Source organism: Scyliorhinus canicula, chromosome 27, assembly GCF_902713615.1.
Source record: "Scyliorhinus canicula chromosome 27, sScyCan1.1, whole genome shotgun sequence".
Lineage (NCBI taxonomy): Eukaryota > Metazoa > Chordata > Chondrichthyes > Carcharhiniformes > Scyliorhinidae > Scyliorhinus > Scyliorhinus canicula.
The window spans coordinates 11,681,301-11,708,547 of record NC_052172.1 but is presented as its reverse complement, the minus strand read 5'-3'; the positions used below and the strand labels follow the sequence as shown (position 1 = coordinate 11,708,547).

The 27,247-nt window shown below is 51.0% G+C and overlaps 2 protein-coding genes across 5 annotated transcripts; one reads left to right on the top strand and one right to left on the bottom strand.

Annotated features, from left to right (window-relative positions):
- Positions 1-407: 407 nt before the first annotated feature.
- On the bottom strand, positions 408-10,352 carry snrpa (small nuclear ribonucleoprotein polypeptide A). 2 transcript variants are annotated; one of them, XM_038785895.1, is made up of 7 exons: positions 10,260-10,352; positions 8,293-8,384; positions 7,152-7,324; positions 3,770-3,937; positions 3,109-3,282; positions 1,850-1,938; positions 408-1,143 (listed from the first exon to the last, which is right to left on the bottom strand). In XM_038785895.1, the coding sequence occupies exons 2-7, from the start codon at positions 8,363-8,365 to the stop codon at positions 984-986; spliced, it is 837 nt and encodes a 278-aa protein (XP_038641823.1). In that variant the 5' UTR covers positions 8,366-8,384; positions 10,260-10,352; the 3' UTR covers positions 408-983. The 2 variants fall into 2 exon arrangements, with proteins under 2 accessions (XP_038641823.1, XP_038641824.1); XM_038785896.1 differs by lacking the exon at positions 10,260-10,352 and adding an exon at positions 10,062-10,255.
- On the top strand, positions 10,061-27,247 carry c27h19orf54 (chromosome 27 C19orf54 homolog). Of its 3 annotated transcripts, none has more exons than XM_038785892.1 (7): positions 10,061-10,128; positions 12,856-13,205; positions 14,557-14,625; positions 16,007-16,131; positions 19,603-19,732; positions 20,898-20,968; positions 26,530-27,247. In XM_038785892.1, exons 2-7 carry the CDS (start codon positions 12,979-12,981, stop codon positions 26,868-26,870), a joined length of 963 nt encoding a protein of 320 aa, XP_038641820.1. In that variant the 5' UTR covers positions 10,061-10,128; positions 12,856-12,978; the 3' UTR covers positions 26,871-27,247. The 3 variants fall into 3 exon arrangements, with proteins under 3 accessions (XP_038641820.1, XP_038641822.1, XP_038641821.1); XM_038785893.1 differs by lacking the exon at positions 10,061-10,128 and adding an exon at positions 10,131-10,148; XM_038785894.1 differs by lacking the exons at positions 19,603-19,732; positions 20,898-20,968.

Genomic DNA, 27,247 nt, shown 5'->3' with positions numbered 1-27,247 from the left:
TTCACTGCCCCCTGAAATGGCCAAACAAGCCACTCAGATCAAGGGCTATAAAGGATGGTCAACACATGCTGGAGCTTACTGGCGACACCCACATCCATAAAACAGAAAGGGTAGACAGGAAAGGTTTCCACTTCTGGGAAATCAGTCAGCAATAAACCAAATAGGGAATTTAGGAGAATCTTTTCCGAGGAGAGCAGTTAGAATGTGGAACTCTAGAGAGGGGAGCGGGGACAAATAACAGGGATAGATCAGGAGGCTGGTCGGCAGCATAAACGCTAGCATTGACCAGTTGGGCTTGCATGGCCTGTTTCTATGTATCTCGCTCACATATCCTGTGTTGCGATGGCCAAGCACCTTCAGCCTGTAAAGCAAGAGAGCTGAGTGGTAAATAAACACATTCAACAAGGTGGTTATAAAAAAAGTCTTTATTCATCTGTTAGTTCAATAAGCTTGAAAGCTCCAGGTGCAATGTCACTGAGACTCTGGGTGAACAGCTTTCTCACATGCAGTTAAGCCAAACTGTTTGCTTGCCGTAGCCAGTCAGATACTCACTCAAAAAATATATATAGCCAAATATGGGCGGTCAAATTCAAAATAATACCCTAAGTGGCGATTTATTTATTTCTTCAGTCAGGATATGGCCATAATCTGCTCCTGGACATAATTGCAAAGGACGTGTGAATTAGTTAATTTGACGGACCCAGGGTGGAATAGTGCAAGGGGTTGGTACAACACCCACAGCACAATGTGAACAGTCCTGGGACTGCAGGAGGCTGGCCTGGCCAGCATGATGCTGCAGCTCCTGTGACGGGCTTCCCCGGGTGTGATCCGATGGGCAGGGCAAAGCCAAGGAGTCTCCTCACTCAACACTTACCTGAAGCATCAGAACTTAAATACAGACTAGTTACCACACAACTTAAAAAAACACACAACAGCTTCTGAAAACAAAGCCTGAGTTAACCAGTTCGATCGTCCCGACCCCCTCATTTCTTGGCAAAGGAGATTTTCATTGCGTTCGACTGAGTGATCTTAAACCCTTGGAGCGCGTCGCGTGCTGCTCCTGCTTGGACCTCATTGTCAAATTCCACAAAGGCGATGTCGTGGCGACCAGGTACCAGACGGACTTCCTTAAATCCAGGGAACCTGCGGAAACGCAAAGAGTTCAGCACGAGAAGTGGGTGGGGGAGGGGGGAGCGAGAGAGATCAACCGAGTAAGCAATGATGCATAAACTAATTTCAGTACTGTCCCACGATGAGTGCATGTCACACACAAGCAGCACACAGGGGATGCGGTGGTGTAGTGGTATTGTCACTGGACTAGCAACCCAGAGACTCGGTGTAATGCCCGAGGGATCTTAGTTCGAATCCCACCACAGCAGATGGCGAAATTAGAAATCAATAAAAAAAAAACTGGAATTAACAGTCATTGTGAATGTTATTGCGTTCTCGAACACCCTTCAGGGAAGGAAGTCTGCTATCCTTACTCAGTGTCCTACATGTGAGGGGGCATTTATGGATGGGCAATAAACGCAGGTCTGGCCCAGCCAGCAGCATCCACGCACCATATTGAATTTTTAAAAAACACTACTTGCGATAGCACTAGCAACCTCTGTGGCTCAGGGCGATTTACTGGGGTCCTCACCCTGCCTCCGGTAAGGGTGATTTACTGGGTTTGTCACCTTGCTTCTCCATTATCAGTCCCACCCTCAGGTGTGTGAGAGGTTCGATCATTATACACCCCCCCCCCCCCCCCCCCCCCCCATTGCCCAGCAGAAATCTCAGCAATATTTATTCAGTAAATCCCCCTCCCAACTCAAAATAGCCAACTTTCCCCCTCTTTCATACTCACTGATTGAAAAGCATGGACAGCATCAGCTCATTGGTCTCCTCGGGCAGGTTGGTTAAGAACAGGATGTGATTGGGTGGATTCTCAGGCACCTGTAAATCAGAAGGATATCAGTTAAATATGACAGCCCCAAACCATTACAACACCAAATTCCCTTCCACATGACAGCTCCAAACTATTACACCAACACGCCCTTCCTCATGACAGCCCCAAACCATTACACCAACACGCCCTTCCTCATTACAGCCCCAAACCATTACAACACCAACATGCCCTTCCTTATTCCAACCTCAAACCATTACATCACCAAACATCCTTCCTCATGACAGCCCCAAACCATTACAACACCAAATTCCCTTCCTTATTACAACCTCAAACCATCACCAAACGCCTTCCACATGACAGCCCCAAACCATTACAACACCAAACACCCTTCCTCATGACAGCCCCAAACCATTACAACACCAAACGCCCTTCCACATGACAGCCCCAAACCATTACAACACCAAACACCCTTCCACATGACAGCCCCAAACCATTACAACACCAAACACCCTTCCTCATGACAGCCCCAAACCATTACAACACCAAATTCCCTTCCACATGACAGCCCCAAACCATTACAACACCAAACACCCTTCCACATGACAGCCCCAAACCATTACAACACCAAACACCCTTCCACATGACAGCCCCAAACCATTACAACACCAACACTCCCTTCCACATGACAGCCCCAAACCATTACAACACCAAACACCCTTCCACATGACAGCCCCAAACCATTACACCAAACACACCCTCATTACAGCCCCAGATTATTACAACACCTCCACCCTGGCCCCAAACATAGACCACAACACTCCTCTCACTCAGTCTCAGTCCCACAATCATACCTTCACCCTCCCACACAGACATGCACCATGTGCAATCCCATTATAGCCCTATTTACATCCCAGATATCTGGACAGATTCAGACACTAATCACTCTACTCTGAAAGCTACATTTCAATGCTTCTCAGAGATTCAGCTGAGAATGAGCACCTACCATGAGCTGGATTACTGCGTGCCAATCCAAACCACTGAGTGGAGATTTGTGCAGATTTACCAGAGGGCGCACTCCTCCAGGCAAAGGAACCTAATGAGGACATTTCTTCAAATGCCCATAAAGTAGTTACTGAGCATTCACATTGTTGACTATAAGTTCCAGAGGGTGGGTACAGGAGCGGTTCCATCACCTTCTGCACCAAGTGAACACTTACCGTCTGGGCAGGGAGTGGCATCTGGCCAGCCATCATCTGGCCAGGAGGAATGGAACCTGGTGGCATCTGGCCAGGTGCCATCCCAGGCGGGGGCATCATACCAGGCGGGGGCATGTAGTGAGGCTGTCCTGGCATTTGCATCATCCGCGGGGCTTGGTTCATCATGGGCATACCCTAGAACAAACAAACAGTGATGAAACAATAGCTCACTGAACAGGAAGCCTTCATTCAATTAGCTGAATGAGCACAACACTAATGAAGGGAAAGACTGATGCTGAAGTGCAGATAGCTGATCCAAGTAAGTCCAACTCCAAGGAGATATTGACAACCACAAGAGAGACGCAAAGACCACACATGTCACCCAACACACGTGCCTTTCCCCTTAGGGACTGGTTTAGCTCACTGGGCTAAATCACTGGCTTTTAAAGCAGGCCAGCAGCACGGTTCGATTCCCGTACCAGCCTCCCCGAACAGGCGCCGGACTGTGGCGACTAGGGGCTTTTCACAGTAACTTCATTGAAGCCTACTTGTGACAATAAGCGATTTTCATTTCATTTTTCATTTCCTGAATAAGCATCAGTCACTTCAATTGAAGTCAGTTGTTCATTTACATGCAGACACTTGTTACCTGCATGACCAGATCACCGGCTGTCACACTTACCGAGACAGGAAGGGGTACAGCATTGGCTGTTGGGGGTGCTGAAGCCTTCTTGTTGCCAGAAGGCTCAGGCGCTTTCACCTTCCTCTTTTCCTTCTTGCGGTCACGCTCCACGAAGGTGCCCTTCATCTTAGCGATAATATCGGAATCAGTCTTAGCGTACTGAATTCGCTGTGTCCAAGGGGAAATATGTGTTAAATCACAAACACCACAGGCGCTGCCCCATGAGATAGTTTTTGTTTTGTACACAGATTACCATGGTCCAGTACGACTAGACCCAACGAGCCTCCAGATTCGCAGTCCGGCACTCTGCAGCCAGGAAAATCCTCTTCAAAGTACAATACGAGTAGCCCAGAACGTGGATATTATTGAAACTTTTCAGCTTGCGCACACAAACGCAAGAATGCCAAATTTCAAACCATCATAATTTACACTACAGGAGAAAAGGGTGCGGATAGGTTAAGAAGTTGACCGATTGCTTTCTCCATGGCAACCCCGTTGACCAGAGCCAACTTGACAACCAATCAGCACCATCTTCTCCTGCAGTATAAATTGTGATGGTTTGAAATTTGGCATTCGTGTCCTGATGAGTGTAAGGTGAAAAACTTCAGCCACCTGTCTCTCTTTTTACAATTTATGCCAGTGAGGAAATGGACACCAGCACTGGCTGGACAGTCGTTCCCTTTCTCACTGGAGCCTGGGATGAGAAATTCAGTTCAAAGCTGAGATTGCTGTTAAATTGACTGTGACTGTGTTAAGTGTAAACTAGGTACATACAAACACATGAAATAGGAGAAGTAGGCCATTCAGCCCCTCGAGCCTGTTCTGCTATTCGATCATGGCTGATCAGACATTCCTCATGTCCACTTTCCTGCCCTGTCCCAGAACCCGTTTCCATTTCTAATTATGAATCTATCTATAAGACAATCCTCCATACTGAGGATCATCCTAGTAAACCTTCTCTGAACCACAATGAAATATCTTTCCTTAAACAAGGGGACCTAAACTGCCCAAACTACTCCAGATGTGGCACAATGGTTAGCACTGCGCCTCACAGCTCCAGGGACCCGGATCAATTCCAGTCTCGGGTGATTGTCTGTGTGGAGTCTGCACTTTCTCCCCGTGTCTGCGTGGGTTTCCTCCGGGTGCTCCGGTTTCCTCCCACAATCCAAAAATGTGCCGGTTAGGTGGATTGGCCATGCTAAATTGCCCCTTAGTGTCCAAAAAGGTTAGGAGGGGTTAGTGGGTTACGGTGCTCGGGTGGAGGGGTGGGCTTAGGTAGGATGCTTTTTCCAAGGGCCGGTGCAGACTCGATGGGCCGAATGTTAATTCTATGATTCTCACCAGTACTCTGTAAAGTTGCAGCAAGACTTCCCCACTCTTATACTCCAAATCCTCTAAATAAGGGCGAACATCTCATTAGCCATCCCGATTACCTGCTGGACATGTGTGCTAGCTTTCTGTGTTTTGTGCAAAAGTACCCCCAAGTCCCGTTATGTTGGAGCTTTCTACAGTTTTCTCCATTTAAATAATAGTTCTTTTGTCCACCCACCCAAAATCACATTTTCCTCCCCTTGAATTTTTCTTTATGTTGTAGGAGTATACTTATTCTGAAATATTCCTTTCAATACCTGCCACTCTAGTGATCATCCCCTGGCCTAGTGTCCCAGTTCACTGCAGCTAGCTCAGTTTTCACACTTAAAGTTTAAAATACTAGTCTTGGACCCACTCTACCCTTTCAAGCGTTAAATAGAATTCAATCATATAGTGGTCACTGCTACCTAGGGGGGCCTTTACGGTGGTCATTAATGAATCCTCTCACATTACCACGCCTAATATAACCGATACTCTGGCTGGTTCCTGAAGGTTTCTTAGGGAAGCACAATCTCAATAGCATTTCATGAATTCCTCATCCTAAATACTGCTGCCAATCTGATTTTTCCAGTTCGTATACTTTGCCCTACATTGTGGTCACTGCAAGGGGCCTGGAGACCACTCCCACCAGTGACTTCTTTCCCCAACTATTCCACATCTCCATCCAAACCAATTCCACATACTGATCTCTTGAACCAAGGTGATCTCTAATTATTGCACCAATGCCATCCTTGATCAACAGTGCTACCCCTCCACCTTTACCTATCAATATTCAGGACCCAATCCTGGTCGTCCTGCAACTGAAAGAATCCATATTGGTTATCAGATTATATTAATTTAGTTCACCAAACACTATCAATTAATTTACTTTGTTACAAATGCTACACACATTCAGGTAGTCTTTTGTTTTGTCTTGTTCAGCCCAAGACCTTAAGAAACTACAGAGTCGAGCCCAGTCCATCACACAAGCCCGCCTCCCATCCATTGATTCTGTCTACACCTCCTGCTGCCTTGGGAAAGTGGGCCGCATAGTCAAAGACCCCTCCCGCCTGCCTTACTCAGTCTTCCAACTTCTTCCATCGGGCAGGAGATACAAAGGTCTGATAACACTCACTAAACAGACTCAAAAACAGCTTCTTCCCCGCTGTTACCAGATTCCTAAATGACCATCTTATGGTTTGAGCTGAACTCTTCACACCGAGTAGTATGCTTCACCCGATGCCTGCGTCTATGTATTTACATTGAGTATTTTATGTTTGCCCTATGTATTTACTTTCCATGTACGGAATGATCTGTCTGAACTGTATGCAGAACAATACTTTTCCTCGCTCCTCAGTACATGTGACAATAAACAAATTCACTATCTAATCTTGACTATTGGTGTATTCTTAGGTTTCATCTCTGTCCCTCATTTCCCACATTAGTCTCCTGCTTTGAATCTACCCTTTGGTTTGCTACATCTACTCAAGCTACATCTCTCATTCCCTGGGTTTAGTTAAAGCCCTCTCTATTCCCTGGTTATGCAATTCTCAAGTACGCTCATCCCAGTATGGTTCGGGTGACAATGTCCCAGTGGTGCAGCCCCTACTTTCCCCGGTACTGGTGTGAGTGCCCCACAACTGGAACCCACATTTTGTACACCAGTCAGAGCCACACATTTATCTCTCTAATCTTATTTGCCCCAGTCCCTTCTGCATGTGGCTCGGGTAATAATCCAGAAGTTATTACCCGTTGAAGTTCAGCTTCTTAATTTGGTACCTTACATTGACTATGCAGTATCTCGTTCCTTGCCCTGCTATGTCGTTGGTACCTGCATGGGCCACAACTGGCAGGGGGGCTCATGGATCAATACACAGCGTGGGCCTGTTGAGACAGAACAGCCCGTTTCTGTGCTGTAAGTTCAACACGCTCCAATCAGTCGCAGCCCGACTGCAATACTGGAACATTGAGATCAACTGAAAAGTTGTTAATACAAGTCGCAGGACAGATAGAATCCCTATACAGTGCTCACCATTGGCTTGTCATAGAAGGGGAAACCCTGCATCGATCTTAGAGCATTAGTGGCACTGCTGACTTCTTTGAATATCACAAAGGCTTGTCCTCGCATCTTTAGGTTCCGGGAGACAAGGATGTCGAGAATCTGGCCAAACTGGGAAAAGATGGCGTAGAGCGATTTCTTCAACTCTAAAGAGAGAGAACACACAACACAATCAACATCAGCCCAGCAGTAAGCTCCGAGTGCAGCTAGACTTCCAAGATCAGTTACCATTCACTGGCTAAAGCCCAGTAAATCCGGTTGTGCACGGTCCTGGGCTCCCTATTACAGAAACGATCTAGGGACATGAAAGAAGGTGCAAATGATTTACAAGAACAATCTTACAACTCCCATGTGGAGTTTGCACATTCTCCCCATGTCTGCAGGGGCTCACCCCCACAACCCAAAAAGATTTGCAGAATCGGTGGATTGGCCACGCTATATTGCCCCTTAATTGGGGAAAAAAAATTTGATACTCTAAATTTTTTTTTAAATCGTACAACTCAGTAACGTTGAACAGGCTGGGACTCAGATAGAAGGCAGAGGTGGGTGACCTTTAACATTCTGAAGTTCAATTAAGTGGATGTTTCCGATTGATTGAAAATGCAAATCAAGGAGCCACAAATATAAGATAGTCACTAATAAATCCAAAATGGAAATCAGGCGAACTGGTTCCCATGATGAATGATTAGAATGTGGAATTTGCTATCACAGTGACTATCGGAGGATGCTAGATGAGGGGGGGGGGGGGGGGGGGGGGGAAGGAAGGAAGGAATAGGTGTTTAAAAATTAATTCCGTCACCAGCAAAGCCAGCCTTGGTTGTCCATTTCTAATCACCCACGGTGGTGAGCCGCTTTCTTGAACCTTTGCAGTCCACGTGGCACGGCCGCTCCCACAGAGCTGCCGGGAGGGGAGTTCCAAGTCAGAATGGTGTGTGGTTCAGAGGGGAAAACATCTAGGATGGAATTAGGTGAAAAGATGGAGGAAGCTGATGTGGAGCTTACACTAATTGAGCCAAATGGCCTGTTCGAGCTGTTAAAACCATTGTAACCCCGTCCCTAAATGCTCTCGTAACCAATCCGTTAACTCAACACACCACCGCCCCTGAACATTTACCATCTTTCTTGATCTTTTCATTCAGGTTGTTGATGTAGATGGTGTGATTCGGGCGGGTTTCTTGAACAGACATGGCTCTCCACTGACGTTAACTGAAAATAAGAGAAAAAAGTAGAAATCAAAGCAAGTCTCAGCAGTCACTCTGCAAAATAAGCTCTTCAACTGCAGTAGGTAAACCTCACGGTTTTAAACGCTACTTAAAAGTCATGAAATCAAATCCAACTGTGGTAAATCATGAAATTCGATAAATCTGAAATCGTTTTTGGCCCAGACCAAGAAACAGGAGGCCTAAAGTTAATCAGCAAAACACAACCAGAACATTGAAGCAAGCCCTGGCCTCTTTCTGCACTGTAAATTCTGTACAAGCAGACTGAAGCAAGCCCACCCTGGCCTCTTTCTGCACTGTAAAAAGACAACAGAGAGCCAGGCTCCAAAAGGGAAAATGCTGGAAAATCTCAGCAGGTCTGGCAGCATCTGTAGAGAGAAAAAAGAGCTAACGTTTCAAGTCCAGATGACCCTTGGTTTAGCTTTTTCTTCTCCTTGCAGATGCTGCCAGACTGCAGGGATTTTCCAGCATCCGCAATAATTTGCTTTCAAAGAGAGCCAGGCTGCCTGCCACTACCAAACCCAGCCAACTAATACCGCTTGCAGGCTGCAACGGGTTACAGCATAGGGTCGATTCAGGGATAGGGGAAAGATGGGAGCCAGGGCGGATATGACCCATGGAGACAAGGCAGGATTCCCCCCCCCCCCAGACACAGGGCAAGACCCCCTAACCTCATTCCCCTCCCCAGACACAGGGCAGGTCTCCTAACCCCAGACACAGGGCAGGTCTCCTAACCCCAGACACAGGGCAGGTCTCCTAACCCCAGACACAGGGCAGGTCTCCTAACCCCAGACACAGGGCAAGGCCATCTAACCCCATTCCCCCCCCCCCCCCCCCCCCCGGACACAGGGCAGGTCCCCTACCCCTCCTCCAGACACAGGGCAAGGCCTCCTAAACCCATTCCCCTCCCCCCAGACACAGGGCAAGGCCTCCTAACCCCATTCCCCCCAGACACAGGGCATTCCCTCTAACCCCATTCCCCCCCAGACACAGGGCAGACCCCCTAACCCCATTCCCCCCAGACACAGGGCAGGCCCCCCTAACCCCATTCCCCCCAGACACAGGCCCCCCTAACCCCATTCCCCCCAGACACAGGGCAGGCCCCCCTAACCCCATTCCCCCCAGACACAGGGCAGGCCCCCCTAACCCCATTCCCCCCAGACACAGGCCCCCCTAACCCCATTCCCCCCAGACACAGGGCAGGCCCCCCTAACCCCATTCCCCCCAGACACAGGGCAGGCCCCCCTAACCCCATTCCCCCCAGACACAGGGCATTGCCTCTAACCCCATTCCCCCCAGACACAGGACAGGCCCCCCTAACCCCAGACACAGGGCAGGCCCCCCTAACCCCAGACACAGGGCAGGCCCCCCTAACCCCAGACACAGGGCAGGCCCCCCTAACCCCAGACACAGGGCAGGCCCCCCTAACCCCAGACACAGGGCAGGCCCCCCTAACCCCAGACACAGGGCAGGCCCCCCTAACCCCAGACACAGGGCAGGCCCCCCTAACCCCAGACACAGGGCAGGCCCCCCTAACCCCAGACACAGGGCAGGCCCCCCTAACCCCAGACACAGGGCAGGCCCCCCTAACCCCAGACACAGGGCAGGCCCCCCTAACCCCAGACACAGGGCAGGCCCCCCTAACCCCATTCCCTGCACCAACCGGAAGTTGGCAGCCGGCGGCGGAACCTTCTCCGTCCTCCGCCCCCAGTGGCCGCTCCGGCTAGACGGTAAGAGCGCTGCTCTCCGGGTAAGGCCGCGGGCCAAGGGTTTGGGCCGCGATATATTCCGGCACCCACGGTGTGCGCAGTTTGGAGGCCGCCCAGCGGGCTCGGGACCGCCGATGGCGCCGGGAAATTACCGATGGAGGCGGATTGTCCCGGATTCCAACCGCCGGACAGCGCCGCTGGCCCCGAGCCTGACCGGAAATCCCGCCTTCCCTCCTCACCCTGATTGGTCAGCTCCGCCCGCCGGCTGCTCTCCGATTGGCCCCCGTCACCTGCCACTCGGCGAAGCGGGACAAAGAGCCCCGCCCCGCCTCACGTGAGCCTCCCCCCACGGGAAAACGCCCCCCAATCCCCCCCCGTTTCCCCCCAACCCCCCCACTGCCCCCCTCTTCCCCCCAACCCCCCCCACTGCCCCCCGCTTTCCCCCCCGCTTCCCCCCAACCCCCCCACTGCCCCCCAACCCCCCCACTGCCCCCCCCGTTTCCCCCTAACCCCCCCGTTTCCCCCTAACCCCCCCCACTGCCCCCCCGCTTCCCCCCAACCCCCCCACTGCCCCCCCGCTTCCCCCCAACCCCCCCACTGCCCCCCCGCTTCCCCCCAACCCCCCCCCCCACTGCCCCCCACTTCCCCAGCCCCCCCCACTGCCCGCCCAACTTCCCCAGCCCCCCCCACTGCCCGCCCAACTTCCCCAGCCCCCCCCCACTGCCCCCCCAACTTCCCCAGCCCCCCCCCCACTGCCCCCCCCAACTTCCCCAACCCACCCCACTGCCCCCCGCTTCCCCCCAACCCCCCCGCTTCCCCCCAACCCCCCACTTCCCCTTCCCCCCACTTCCCCCAACCCCCCCCCCTGCCCCCCCCGCTTCCCCAACCCCCCCACTGCTCCCCCGCTTTCCCCCAACCCTCCCCCGCTTTCCCCCAACCCTCCCCCGCTTTCCCCCAACCCCCCCGCTTTCCCCCAACCCCCCCAATTCCCCCCAGCCCCCCCACTTCCCCAACTCCCCCACTGCCCCCCCCACTTTCCCCCAACCCCCTCCCCTCTCTCCCCCAACCCCCCCGCTTTCCCCCAACCCCCCGCTTTCCCCCAACCCCCCCCGCTTTCCCCCAACCCCCCCCGCTTTCCCCCAACCCCCCCCCCGCTTTCCCCCAACCCCCCCGCTTTCCCTCAACCCCCCCGCTTTCCCCCAACCCCCCCCCCGCTTTCCCCCAACCCCCCCCGCGTTCCCCCACCCCCCCCGCGTCCCCCCAACCCCCCCCCCCCCGCTTTCCCCCAACCCCCCCCGCTTTCCCCAACCCCCCCCGCTTTCCCCCAACCCCCCCCGCTTTCCCCCCAACCCCCCCCGCTTTCCCCCCCACCCCCCCCCCGCTTTCCCCCCACCCCCCCCCCGCTTTCCCCCAACCCCCCCCCCCGCTTTCCCCCAACCCCCCCGCTTTCCCCCAACCCCCCCCGCTTTCCCCCAATCCCCCCCGCTTTCCCCCAACCCCCCCCCGCTTTCCCCCCCCCCCCCCCCCGCTTTCCCCCAACCCCCCCCGCTTTCCCCCAACCCCCCCCGCTTTCCCCCAACCACCTCCCCAGCTTTCCCCCAACCCCCCCAGCTTTCCCCCAACCCCCCCAGCTTTCCCCCAACCCCCCCAGCTTTCCCCCAACCCCCCCAGCTTCCCCCCAACCCCCCAGCTTTCCCCCAACCCCCCCAGCTTTCCCCAACCCCCCCAGCTTTCCCCAACCCCCCCAGCTTTCCCCAACCCCCCCAGCTTTCCCCAACCCCACCAGCTTTTCCCCCACCCCCCCCGCTTTTCCCCAACCCCCCCGCTTTCCCCCACTCCCCCCCGCTTTCCCCCAACTCCCCCCCGCTTTCCCCCAACTCCCCCCCGCTTCCCCCAACTCCCCCCCCGCTTTCCCCCACTCCCCCCCGCTTTCCCCCAACTCCCCCCCCCCGCTTTCCCCCAACCCCCCCCCCCCCCCGCTTTCCCCCCACCCCCCCCGCTTTCCCCCACCCCCCCCGCTTTCCCCCAACCCCCCCCGCTTTCCCCCAACCCCCCCCCGCTTTCCCCCAACCCCCCCCGCTTTCCCCCCAACCCCCCCCGCTTTCCCCCAACCCCCCCCGCTTTCCCCCAACCCCCCCCCGCTTTCCCCCAACCACCTCCCCAGCTTTCCCCCAACCCCCCCAGCTTTCCCCCAACCCCCCCAGCTTTCCCCCAACCCCCCCAGCTTTCCCCCAACCCCCCAGCTTTCCCCCAACCCCCCAGCTTTCCCCCACCCCCCCCAGCTTTCCCCAACCCCCCCAGCTTTCCCCAACCCCCCCAGCTTTCCCCAACCCCCCCAGCTTTCCCCAACCCCCCCAGCTTTCCCCAACCCCACCAGCTTTTCCCCAACCCCCCCCGCTTTTCCCCAACCCCCCCGCTTTCCCCCAACTCCCCCCCCGCTTTCCCCCAACTCCCCCCCGCTTTCCCCCAACTCCCCCCCCCGCTTTCCCCCAACTCCCCCCCCGCTTTCCCCCAACTCCCCCCCCCCCGCTTTCCCCCAACTCCCCCCCCCCCCCGCTTTCCCCCAACTCCCCCCCCCGCTTTCCCCCAACTCCCCCGCTTTCCCCCAACTCCCCCCCCCCCCCCCCCCCCCCCCCGCTTTCCCCCTTCCACTCCACCGTCTCTCCCACCTATTCGTCACCCAGATGGAGGACTAGTTTTTGGAATTGTAAGCCGGACTGATGTGCTCTTTTTCCCCCCCTATGCAAGTGCCGGATCTCTGACCCTCGATGCCCTGACCTTGGAGCGAACTGACCAGCGAAAAGAGTCGTAGCCACGGGATGGTCAAATTTATCAGCCTGAGGTCCAAAGGTGGCTTGACCAGGTCCTGCCATGTCCAACATCGAAATGGCACACGAGTTGAGGGGAAATCCCAGTGAGGACAGGTCTGATGGCTCAGAGTGGCCAGCGCTGCCTCCTCCTCCCTTGCCTCCGTCGTTTCTGCCCCCTCCCTCAGTCACACCGAGAAAGAAGCTATACCAAATCCTCGCAGGAGAGCGAATGCCAGTGATTGGAGACCGGGAAGAGGTGAAGATGCTGCTCCAAAACAGAGCCGACAGGTATACAGTCCAGGAAGGTGGTTAGCACTGTTGCTTCACAGCTCCAGGGTCCCAGGTTTGATTCCCGGCTTGGGTCACTGTGCGGAGTCTTGACGTTCTCCCCGTGTCTGAGTGGGGATTCTTCCGGGTGCTCTGGTTTCCTCCCACAGTCCAAAGATGTGCAGGTTGGGTGGATCATGCTAAATTGCCCTTAGTGTCCAAAAAAAGAAGTGAGGTGGGGATTGGATTGGATTTGTTTATTGTCATGTGTACCAAGGTACAGTGAAAAGTATTTTTCTGCGAGTAGCTCAACCGATCATTAAGTACAATGAAAGAATAGGAAATAAAAGAAAATTCATAATCGGGAAAAGATTAGAACGATTGTAAGGTAAGTAAAAGTGAAGATTGTAAGATAAGTAAAAAGTGGATTTGTTAGGGAGAGCTTGCACATAGTTGCCGCACTCCAGCGTTATGTTGCATTAAATACGGGAATACGTAACATTGAGTTAGGGGGATTGAGTGGAGGCGTGGGGTTAAGTGGGGTCCAAGGGCCGGTGCACACTCGATGGGCTGAATGGCCTCTTTCACTATACATTTTATGATTCTGTACGGGGAAAGCAGGGTATGTGGATGGCAGTTCAGCCGTGATCACCTTGAATGGTGGAAAGCGCTAAAAGATCTATTCCTCTTTCTATTTTCCTTCCTGTGTGTGCTGCTGTGGGCCAGGTGTGTATCACAGATTTCCCCTGGGTATGTCCTTGCAGGTGAACACCATCCCCCTCATGGTGGGGTAGTGGTAATGTCACTGGGTTAGTAATCCAGAGACCCCCCCCCCCCCCCCCCCCCCCCCCCCGGGTTCAAATCCCACCCCGGCAGCTAGTGGAATTTAAATTCAGTGAATAAAATCTGGAATTGAAAACTAGTTTCCGGGATTGTGACCGCGAAACTATCGTTAAAAACCCAACTGGTTCACTAATGTCCCCTTTAGGGAAGGAAATCTGCCGTCCTTACCTGGTCTGGCCTACATGTGACTCCAGACCCACAGCAATGTGGTTGAATCTTAACTGCCCTCTGAAATGGCCGCGCGAGACACTGAGTTCAAGGGCAATTAGGGATGGGCAACAAATGGCGGGTTCGTCAGCGATGCCCATATCCCACAAAATAATTTTAAAAACACTGCTGGATGTGTTCACTGTGTACGATGGTATCCTATTACATGCATATATTCTCCAAATGATATGAGAGGTTAACAGCTTTGGCTAGTAACTGCTATTAAAGGTGCAAGGTTAATGGCACTGAAACTATTGCAGTTTCAACATCCTACTATAAAGTTTTACTCCAGTGACAGATTCTTTTTTGTTTTAAATTTCAGTTTTAGCAAAGAACTGAATTGGCTCCTTATTAACAAATACGTTCCCTCGCTGATCCAGGATGGTCCACAGTGAGTATCCAGTTCTCTTTTCCTACATTAACGTGATGGGAAATCTAGGCCAGAGTGGGCCGCACGAGTGACCTTCCTTCTCCTCAAGGGACGCAAGATTGAAATCGGCCTTGTTCACTCACCCGTGATCCCATGGATAAGATTAATACACGCCAAATATTTCACCACCAGTTCTCCAAAATGCTGAATCATTTATATATTAACAGGACTCCCATCAACTTCAAATGGTAAAAAAAACAAAAAGATTTATGCTTGAATTGGAGGCAGAGGGAGCGCAGGGCTCTGACAGTCAATGTTGTGAGCAATCAGCACAGACTGCATGTGCTCTCACTTTCGAATCACTGAGTCATAGAATTTTACAGTGCAGAAGGAGTCATATCGATAGGAAAGAAAATCTACGTGGATAAAAATCAGTGGAGTCTGGTAACTCTGCAAGTGATCCAGGGTCTACAAAATGCCTCGTGGGCCGCATTCAGTACCCTGATGGGCCTTGTGCTGCCCACCACTTACGTGTCGTGCCGAAAACCCAAAATGCTGCAAATATTCAGCAGCTGTGTCTGCGTGGGTCTCGCCCCCACAACCCAAAGCTGTGCAGGGTAGGTGGATTGGCCACGCCAAATTTCCCCTTAATTGGAAAAATTACAAAAATATATATATTTAGCAGCTCTCACAGCATCTGTGCTGAAACAGAGTTAACGTTTCTGAGCACAGGTCTACGTCCTGAAGCTCTATCGCTCTCTGCCGCCTTGATCTGCCGAATGAGGGGATGTTCCTCAATGTCCTGGCAGGCATTCAACCGTCAAACAATTCCCAAAGCAGACAGACTGCTCATTCATTCTCATTTCTGTTGATGGGATTGCACTGTGCGCAAAATTGTCATTGTGTTCACCGACCATGAGAGCATAGGGGCTGTTTAGCACACTGGGCTAAATCGCAGGCTTTGAAAGCAGACCAAGGCAGGCCAGCAGCACGGTTCGATTCCCGTACCAGCCTCCCCGAACAGGCGCCGGAATGTGGCGACTAGGGGCTTTTCACAGTAACTTCATTGAAGCCTACTCGTGACAATAAGCGATTTTCATTGGCTGCCTTCAGAGTAATTCATTTCATAGAAGATGCTTTCAACTGCGATCTATAAACATAAACCGTTCTTTCAAAATGTAATCCAAATGACAGTTCCCAAATTTCTCACTCATTCCTGTCGGATGGTATTTTAACACAAGGAGATTGTTGGAATTAGGGATCCATTTCCCACCTGGACTGCAATACGTCTGTGAACTCCAGCCCAAGTGCGGAACCCACTCTGTCTGTAAAGTGAGTCCTTCCGTCCGCGGAAACTTTCTCAACCGCTACTGCTCGTTGTGTTTTCTTGTGCTTTCACCAGGTGTGGCCTGGTCGCTCTGTGGATGGCCGGACATTTGCTGAACACGTGTGAGGTGAGGGATCTGGAGGAGATTGTCGACTGTGCGAAAGCCAGAGGTTACACAGTACAGGGAGAGATGTTCTCAGGTATCTTCCAAGACACAACAGCGAGATATACGCTTGACTCTGCTCCTCCTGTTGCTCCATGTTCTGTCCGTATCTTACTTTCTGTGTCATTGTGGCTCAATGGGTAACACTCACACTTGGAGAAGGTCAGAAGGTTGTGGGGGGGTTCAAATCCTGCACCAGAGACTTGGGGTGGGATTTCTTCCCCCCCCCCCCCCCCCCCGCCCCCGTGGCGTATTTTCTGGCAGCCTGTCATCGGCCAGCGGCGGGATCTTCCAGTCCTGTCGATGTCTACGGGGTTTGCGTGCTCTGCACCCTGATTATTTCCCATGCCCAGCTCTATGATTATTTCCTCAATCTCAATTGGGGCTCCCAGCTCCTCCACCAGGTTCTCCTCCACCCTCGGGAACCTCAACTGACACAGAAACTGCCTCATTCCCTCCACCCTAGCTGGGGGTTCCGACTCATATAATTTACTATAAAAGTCCTTAAACACCTCGTTCACCCCCGCAGGGTCCAGGACAGTATTACCGTCTCTACTCTTTACTTTACCTATCTCCCTGGCCGCCTCTCTTTTCCTGAGCCGGTGCGCCAACATTCTGCTTGGCTTTTCCCCGTACTCATAGATCCCCCCCCCCCCGCCCCCTTGCCTCAGCTATTCCACCCCTTTCCCTGTGGTCAACAGCCCAAACTCCACCTGTAACCTGTCCACCTGGAGTATCTCCTCGACTAACCTGTCCTTCTCAGCCCATTTTCTCTGTGGGCCAGTATCGAGATTAATTCCCCTCTGACTACTGCCTTCAAAGCTTGCCAAACCGTCGCTGCAGAGACCTCCCCATATCATTTGTTTCCAGGTAGTTCTGGATGGACTTGTTAACCCGCCCACAGATCGCTTCATCCGCTAGCAACCCCACATCCAGTCTCCACAGCGGGCGTCGCCCTCTCTCCACACTAACCCGTAGATCCACCCAGTGCGGGGCATGATCCGACACTGCGATTGCCGAGTACTCAGTATCCACCACCCCCGGTATTAGCGCCCTGCTCAGAACAAAATAGTCGATGTGAGAGTATACCTTGTGGACATGTGAAAAAAAGGAAAACTCCTTCGCCCTTGGCCGTGCAAACCTCCATGGGTCTACTCCCCCCCCCCCTATCTGTTCCATTAAACCTTCAATTCCTTTGCTGCAGCCGGCGTCCTCCCTGTCCTGGATTTTGACCGGTCCAATTCCGGATCAATGACTGTGTTGAAATCCTCTCCCATGATCAGGTTATGTGACTCTAAATCTGGGATCTTTTGTAACACCCGCCTCATAAATTCCACGTCGTCCCAATTCGGAGCATATATGTTCACAAGTATCACTCGCACCCCCTCCAGCTTCCCACTCACCATTATGTACCTACCCCCCCTTGTCTGACACGATTCTCCCTGTCTCGAATGCCACTCGTTTGCTGATCAAGATCGCTACCCCCCTGGTCTTTGAGTCCAGTCCTGAGTGGAACACTTGGCTAACCCACCCCTTCCTCAATCTCGTCTGGTCTGCAACCTTTAGGTGTGTCTCTCGTAGCATTGCCACGTCCGCCTTCCGTCCCCTCAACTCATGGCATTACTTGACGAAGAGTCTGGGAGTTCTATCAGGTTTCCTTGCCAATGTTCGTCCCTCAACCAATATCATTAAAATAGATTATACCACATTCAAGTGAAGCATTCAAGAGGGTGTTACATGGTTACTTGAATAGAAACAATGTGCAGGGGTACGGGAGAAGGCAGGAAATAGCACTGAGTCACAATGCTTGTTTGGAGAGCAGGTGCAGACACGATGGGCCGAGTGGCCTCCTTTTGCACTCCTTATCTGAGGAAGGATGTTCTTGCTCTAGAGCAGGAGTTCTCAACCTTTTTTAACCCATGGACCCCTTTTCCTCTTAATTTTTTTTTGTGGACCCCCATAGCCATTCCTAATCCTTATATTTTGTCCGATGACTAAAGTCCATCTACCTTACTGTGAGGGTTGGAAACGGATTAGCGGTATTTTCGTACGTTGCCAAACTTATTCTAATATGAAATGTAATGAAAAAAACTTTTTACTGACTAAATTGAATTAAATTACTCTAAAAATAACCAATTCATATCAAATATACACAGTTTCTAGTGATTACTGTGTTAAATCATTCATTAAACTTGTCAAGGAGAAACGGTGGGTGATTTTCACCTCCGTTTGTTATAGGTAACTTTAAATTTACGACACTGTCAAATGTAAAGTTTTTTCTTCTACCTGATTGCCATAAACAATTCATAGCTACATGAATATTTCTACTTTTAGTATTTTGATATGGCGTAGATTACTGTAAAAAATTAATTCTCAGTAATAACAATTGTTCTGAAGTAGAATTGCTCTATGGACCACTAAAATATCACTGTGGACCCCCAATTCGGTATTTTTTTGTGTGGACCCCCAGTAATGTTACATGGACCCCCAGGGTCCATGTGGACCCCGGTTGAGAACCACTGCTCTAGAGGGAAGTGCAGCGAAGGTTTCCCAGACTGATTCCTGGGATGTTGGGACTGACTTATGAGGAGAGACTGAATCGGTGAATCGGTTAGGATTGTATTCGCTGGAGTTCAGAAGATTTTTTTTTTTTTTTTTTTAAATTTAGATTACCCAATTATTTTTTCCAATTAAGGGGCAATTTAGCGTAGCCAATCCACCTACTCTGCACATTTTTGGGTTGTGGGGGCGAAACCCACGCAGACACGGGGAGAATGTGCAAACTCCACACGGACAGTGACCCAGAGCCGGGATCGAACCTGGGACCTCAGCGCCGTGAGGCGGTTGTGCTAACCACTAGGCCACCGTGCTGCCCGGAGTTCAGAAGATGAGGCGGAGTCTCATAGAAACCTATAAAATAGACCAATTAGGACAGAGATGATGATACATTTCTTCACTCAGAGTGGTCGCTCTGTGGAATTGGTTACCACAGAAAGTAATTGAGGCCAAAATATTGTATGTTTTCAAGAAGCAGTTAGATATAGCACTTAGGGAGAAGGGATTCAAAGGATATGGGGGAAAGCGGGATTAGGCTATTAGTTGGATGATCAGCCCCGTGTCTGCATGGGTTTCCTCCGGGTGCTCCCGTTTCTTCCCATAGACCAAAGATATGCAGGTTAGGTGGATTGGGCTGTACTAAATTGCCCTTAGTGTCCAAAGGTTCGGTGGGGTTACTGGCTTACGGGGATAGGGTGGAGGTGTGGGCTTAATTAGGGTGCTCTTTCAAGGGCCAGTGTAGCCACGATGGGCCAAATGGTCTCCTGCACTGTAAATTCTACGATTCAATCATAACGAATCACTGAGCTGGCTCGATGGGCCGAATGGCCTCCTGCACTGTAAATTCTATGATAATGAATGGTGGAGCAGGTTTGAAGGGCCGAATGGCCTCCTCATCGTATTTTCTATGTGCAATAAATAAATGCAAGTTATTATTTTCTTCTGACTGCAGGGGCAGATATGGTGAAATTGGCAGAGGAAGTGTTTCAATGTCATGGTGAACTCCTCCAGGAAGGCTTAACGGGAAGTAACAAAGCCAGAATAATGCAGCACCTCCTCGCTGGTTACCCTGTCTTATTACCGTATCCTTCCAACAATTACTGACGTTGACATTCAAGGCGGTTGCTTCCTGTGCAGCATCAGGCCGCAGATTAGTGATTTTTGGTTCGTTGGCTAACTTGGGGGCTTCCAGAGGTGCAGACCCTGCTTCTAATTACCGGTTCCCCACTTGTGAGTAGGCTGAGGTGATGGCTACTGTTCCAGGAGTGAGCTGGCCTCCCATACCCCACACAATGGCCATTCTACAAAGGGTGGGATTTTCTAACCCCCCCCCGGCATATTTGCCAACGGTGGAGGCGGCCTGTCATTCGCTGGCGGGATCTTTCGGTTCTGCCAATGTCTATGCCCCGCACCCTTCGTGGTTAGGGAATGCGCTGCGGAGGGTGGTCACCATCAGTGGCTGCGAGAGAGTGGTCACCTTCAATGGGGGGGATGGTCACCACCAGTGGGGGGGGGGGGGGGGGGGGGGTGGTCCCCATCAATGGGGACGGGTGCGGGGGTACTCACCATCGGTGGTCACCATTGATGTGGGCGGGAGGGTGGTCATCATTGGTTGGGGGTCACCTTCGGCAGGGAGACCCCGCCAGCGGGAAGGGCTCTCTCTCTCTAACCCAGGGGTCACTGGATAGTAATCAGAGGCAGGTAATAATAATAATTGCTTATTGTCACGAGTAGGGCTTCAATGAAGTTACTATGAAAAGCCCCTAGTCGCCACATTCCGGCGCCTGTTCGGGGAGGCCGGTACGGGAATTGAACCCGCGTTGCTGGCATCGTTCTGGATTACAAACCAGTTGTTTAGCCCACTGTGCTAAACCAGCCCCTAATTTCCCTCTTTCTAACCTAGAGTTCAGTGGGCCGTGATCAGGAGGATCCTGACTGTTATCCTCATTTTATAAGACAGGGCACTGAGACCAACTATAAAAATCCCTAATAATGCTTGAGCTTGAAGCCAGGACCCCACTGATCTGTACGATTCAGTCCCCCCCCACCTTCCAGCTTCCCCAATGGGAAGCCAGCTCCACCGGAGAAGACAGCAAACTGAGTCAAACAGGCCGCAAAGCTCCAAGTTAAATCACTAATCTGTGCTGTATTAGCTGAGGTGCCGTTGTTGGCCTTGGTCAGCCAGAGGGAGCACATCACAAACACCTGGCTCTCAATAAATCGGGGCGATTCCTTAACTGCAGGAAGGTACGATGAAGATTTCAACCACGAGCCCTGCTTGAGGAAAGGACACAAAGCTCACTGGGCAGTCGTTTCAGGTGGGAGCTGAATACTACGTGGATCTTTGTTCAGACGCCTTATCACTGTCAGAATATCGGTACCCACCCATATTACAGACCATTATACAGAATGCAACCCCACCCTACCATAGCATAGCTTAGCTCTAGTGTCAATGGTTGTCCATTAGAATCGTTCACACCAAACCACGACACACATGGTTGGGCGCACCATGTATTATCCTCCTGTGAAGGTGCGTTCATGGATTAGATGCGTGTTTTAAGGACGCAAGGTCTCATCGCTGTGTATTCCGGAGGTTGAGGTTCAGTGAAAACCATTAGGAAGAGACTGGCTTTCTTTCTGCCTCTAAACCCTTCACCGCCTCGCCGCGTCCCATCCCTCTAACTTCACAACCACCCTGGCCCCCAGGCCTCACTACTCTCCCAACACTGGCCTCTTTGCCTCTCTCTGTAAGAATCCTGGGGGGGGAAAAAAACCCTGAGTGAGGTTTCGTGCTAACAAATAAAAACTAGCTTGAGCACTGTGACTGACTGCGCGTCTCTTTAATATCACTGCGACACAGACACTTAAAGGCAGGTCAGGGGGCGAACTTGACGGGGAATTGAGTTTTGGGCCTTCATTAACAAATGTTTTATTGGCCCGGAAGGTGTAAAGTAATTTAAATGGTCAGAAAGTAAAGACGAAAGCCTCAGCAGAAATCTATCAAGGGCATGAAAACAGACAACTTGCTCTCGAGCTCTCACACCTTTTTATAAAATATTCTATTTTTCTATTCTTCAGTGAAAAGCCTCACACTTTCCCACATTATGCATCATCTGCCACCTTGTTACCCACTCGCTTAATCCGTCCATATCTCTTTTTTTTTTTAGAACAGTACAGCACAGAACAGGCCCTTCGGCCCTCGATGTTGTGCCAAGTAATGATCACCCTACTCAAACCCACGTATCCACCCTATACCCGTAACCCAACCTTACTTTTTTAGGACAATTTAGCATGGCCAATCCACCTAACCCGCACATCTTTGGACTGTGGGAGGAAACCGGAGCACCCAGAGGAAACCCACGCACACACGGGGAGGACATGTAGACTCCGCACAGACAGTGACCCAGCCGGGAATCGAACCTGGGACCCTGGAGCTGTGAAGCATTAATGCTAACCACTATGCTACCGTGCTGCCCCTAATTCTTTGCAGCTTCTTTTGTGTGCTCCTCACAGCTTGCATTCCCACCTAGCGATAAACTCCCAAATTATAAGATATTCACGATATAGATTAACAATCCGGAAGAAGGAACTGAGGTCATTGATGCTAAGTTTTCAGATGTTACAAAGATATGTAGAGGCGCAGGTAGTGTTGAGGAAGCAGGGGGTGCTGCAGAAGGACTTGGACAGGCTAGGAGAATCGGCAAAGAAGTGGCGGATGGAATACAATGTGGAAAAGTGTGAGGCATTGACTATTTTCTAAATGGGGAAATGCTTAGGAAATCAGAAGCACAAAGGGAGTCCTAGTTCATGATTCTCTTAAGGTTAACGTGCAGGTTCAATTGGTAGTTAGGAAGGCAAATGCAATGTTAGCATTCATTTTGAGGGGCTGAGAATACAAGAGCAGGGGATGTACTGTGGCTGTATAAGGCTCTGGTCAGACCCCATTTGGTGTATTGTGAGCAGTTTTGGGCCCCATATCTAAGGAAGGATGTGCTGGCCTTGGTAAGGGTCCAGAGGAGGTTCACAAGAATCAACAGCTTGTCGTATGAGGAATGGTTGAGGAATCTGGGTCTGCAGTCGGTGGCGTTTAGAAGGATGAGGGGGATCTTATTGAAACTTACAGGATACTGTGAGGCCTGGATAGAATGGATGTGGAGAGGATGTTTCCACTAGTAGGCGAGACCAGATCCCGAGGGCACAGCCTCAGACTGAAAGGACGATCCTTTGAAACAGAGGTGAGGAGGAATTTCTTCAGCCAGAGGGTGGTGAATCTGTGGAACTCTTTGCCGCAGAAGGCTGTGGAGGCCAAATCACTGAGCGTCTTTAAGACCGAGGTAGATAGGTTCTTGATTAATAAGAGGATCAGGGGTTATGGGGAGAAGGCAGAAGAATGGGGATGAGAAACATATCAGCCATGATTGAATGACGGAGAGTGGCATTGTGGTGCAGTGGTTAGCACTACAGTCTCATGGCACTGAGGACCCAGGTTCGAACCCGGGTCACTGTCTGTGTGGAGTTTGCACATTCTCTCCGTGTCTGTGTAGGTCTCACCTCCACAACCTAAAGATGTGCAGGGTAGTTGGATTGGCCACGCTAAATTGCCTCTTAATTCCAACATTTTAAAAAACATATTAAAAAATAAAATGATCGCATGGTGGAGCAGATTTGATGGACCGAATGGCCGAATTCTGTTCCTATATCTTATTGTCTAAGATTGTTGTACTATTACAGCTGTCTGTTTCCGGCTGGGTCACTGTCTGTGCGGAGTCTGCACGTCCTCCCCGTGTGTGCGTGGGTTTCCTCCCACAGTCCAAAGATGTGCGGGTTAGGTGGATTGGCCATGCTAAATTGCCCGTAGTGTCCTAAAAAGTAAGGTTGGGGGGGGGGGGGGGGGGGGGGGGGGTTGTTGGGTTACGGGTATAGGGTGGATACGTGGGTTTGAGTAGGGTGATCATTGCTCGGCACAACATCGAGGGCCGAAGGGCCTGTTCTGTGCTGTACTGTTCTATGTTCTTTCAGTCACTCCCCATAGAACTGCTAATCAGAAGCAGAGGGGAAACAGTCTGGGTAGCTTTTCTTGTACAAATTCTTGAAAACTTATGGGTTGGTGACCAGATGATGTAGGTTTAAGACAATTGGTGGAGGAGCTAGAGGGGAGGTGAGAAATGTTCCTATGCTGTGACTTATTGTGGTCATATTGACTGAAAGAGTGGGAGAAGCAGATTCAACAATAACCTTTAGGAGAAAACTCTCTGAATACCCGGAAAGGGGAAATTTGCAGGGCGGTGGGAAATAACAGCCTAACAAGGATGGGACCCGAGTTCAATTCCGGCACTAGGTGTGCGGAGTCTGCACGTTCTCCCCATGTCTGCGAGGGTTTCCTCCGGGTGCTCTGGTTTCCTCCCACAAGTCCCGAAAGACGTGCTGTTAAGTAAATTGGACATTCTGAATTCTCCCTCTGTGTACAGGCGCCGGAATGTGGCGACTAGGGGATTTTCACAGTAACTTTATTGCAGTGTTAACGTAAGCCTACTTGTGACAATAAAGATTATTAGGTGGATTGAACATGCAAAATTGCCACTTAGTGTCCAAAGATGTGCAGGTTAGGTGGCATACAGGGATGGGGAGTGGGGCTAGGTAGGGTGCTCTTTCAAAGGGTCGGTCCAGCTTCCCCTCCCCTTCCCGTACCAGCCTCCCCGGACAGGCGCCGGAATGTAGCGACTAGGGGCTTTTCACAGTAACTTCATTGAAGCCTACTCGTGACAATAAGCGATTTTCATTTCTATCTTCTCCATTGGTTTGGCCTCCATCTTATGACTGTGCCTCAGTGAGCCCTTTTGCGATGTTTTCTCATTATTAACATGCTTTGTAAATATCACATATCATTGTTGAAAAGTTTGCATGTGCAGAGCACCTTTCACATGCTTTCAATAGGCAGCACGGGGGCACAGTGGTTAGCACTGCTGCCTCAGCGCCAGGGACCCGAATCAATTCCAACATCGGCCTGCACATCTTTGGACTGTGGGAGTTCCCGGAGGAAACCTGCGCTGACACGGGGAGAATGTGCAAACTCCACCCAGTCACCTGTGGTTGGATTTGAACCCAGAACCCGCCGCTGTGACGCAGCAGGGCTAACCACTGTGCTGCCGGGCCTCCAGAATGCAGTTTGAACTGAGCCACAGCTGGAACACATGTTCCGTATGTTGAATTGTGAGGGATGTGTCTCAAAGCACGTAATATTGTTCGCTGCTCCCCTGGGACCTGAGGCAGTTAAAAAATATATAATAACTTTCCGGGTGTGGGCAGCACTGGCAAAGCTGGAAGTTATCGTGCATCCCTTGCTACTTTCCGTTCAATCGAACGTTGTGGGTGGGATTCTCTGGCTCTTGGCGAGCAATGCAAATGGACATTGACTTTGGTGGAACTGGATGTTCCTGCTGGTGGCCAATGTTGAGTTGAGGTGCGTGGAGGGAGGGGGCCATCCCTACCTGTGTTCATTTGCAGACAGTGGGTTCAATGCACTCGAACAGATAGAAGGGCGCGTTGAAACAGGTAGGGTTAAACTGGGAGATTTAAGTTTATAATGTGCCATTTTGTAAATGAACAGAAGACCAAGTTAAGATTGGCTTCAGTGCCATCTTCACCTGGCTTTTCACTCTGGAATAGTAATTTAAAACATCTGTGTGGCTGATTGTTAATGTCTTGGGACCAGAGTCAACCATTGGCCAGACTGTCAAAGATCGCAGATTAAGAACAAAATTAATGAACCAGTTGGGGTTTTAATCCCAGATCTTTTTTACGTAAATTTATTTCAAATTTTCAACATGCCACGCTGAGATTCATCCAGGCTGCACATTACTCGTCCAGTAACAAAACCACTGCATTCCATATGCATTCGGAGCAGGAGTAGGCAACTCGGCCCCGCTCCTCTACTCAATAAGATCATGGCTGATCAGGGGGCGGCACGGTGGGGCAGTGGTTAGCACTGCTGCCTCACGGCGCTGAGGACCCGGGTTTGATCCCGGCCCCAGCTCACTGTCTGTGTGGATTTAGCCACATTCTCCCCGTGTCTGCGTGGGTCACAGCCCAAAGACGGGCAGGGTAGGTGGATTGGCCATGCTAAATTGCCCCTCAATTGGAAAAAAAAATAATTAGGTACTCTAAATTTGTTTTTAAAAAAAGATCATGGCTGATCTGAGTGTGGCCTCAACTCCACATTCGTGCCCCCCCCCGGTCCCAATATCCTTTGACTCTGTTAGTCCTGTTTGTTAGGGGTTTTTCACAGTAACTTCATTGAAGCCTACTTGTGACAATAAGCGATAATTATTATTAGTCAAGAATCTACCCGTAACCATATACTTTGCAATATTTCTTCTTTTTTTAAATAAATTTAGTGTACCCAATTATTTTTTCCAATTAAGGGGCAATTTAGTGTGGCCAATCCACCTACCCCTGCACATCTTTTGGGTTGTGGGGACGAAACCCACGCAGACACGGGGAGAATGTGCAAACTCCACACAGACAGTGACCCAGGGCCGGGATTCGAACCCGGGTCCTCAGCGCCGTAGGCAACAATGCTAACCACTGTGCCACCGTGCTGGCCCCTTTGCAATATTTCTTGGCAAACCTGGCCAGTTGCTGTATCATTAATACTCAGGTCCTTCCCTCTGTGTAGAGATGATCTAAACATGCCCCAAGCTTAATGCATTCAATTGTTGATCGGTGGGTTTAGACTGATTGTAATTGGTTGTGTCTACTTCAGAATAGGGCACTTTTTAAAAACAAATAGCTCTGGCACAAACACTCAAAATATGAACAGGTTGATTCAGTGCGTGCTAGCTTTCTGGCAGCTTACATATTGCTTCTGATTGCTATGTAGGAGTGCTGCTGGGACTGAAGTGTGGACTGCCAAAAGATTTCTACGAAGAGGATCCTGATACTCCAAGGCTCTTCCACCGGCTTGTTAGTGCGCCTGAAGCCAGCTACCCTGAAAACTGTGTTGTTGAGACCCACCTGCTGGCCAAGCAAGGGAAGAGTCTGAAGTACCAGTTGTGGCAGTACGAGCGAGTGCACCAGAGTAACGTGCAGCTAAGGGAGTTTAGCCCCAAGCGAGAGTGCGATGGGACAGTCTACGTGGTCCCAGATGGGGGGGTGGAATCAGGACTGTGTGGGGCAGTGGTTCTTCTCCAGCCGCTATCTCAGGAACAAAACAAGAGTTAGCCCCTTTGGCGAGCAGTAGTGAAAGAGCTTTTAGCTCATGTGGCTAGATAGCTGGTTCGTGATGCAGAGCAAGGCGAGCAGCGTGGGTTCAATTCCCACATACTGGCCGAGGTTATTCATGCTCTGCCTTCTCACTCTTGACCCTCTGCTGAGGTGTGGTGATCCTCAGCTTAAATCACCACCAGTCAGCTCTTCCCCTCAAAAGGGGAAAGCAGCCTATGGTCATCTGGGACTATGGCGACTTTACCTTACTTTTCAAAAACTCAGGCCATCCCAAAGTGCTTCATATAAAGTGTGATATTTTGTATCTTTTGTTAAGCAAATCATTTTGTTTATGCAGCAAGCTCTTGCAAACAATAAATGAGATGGTGACCAGA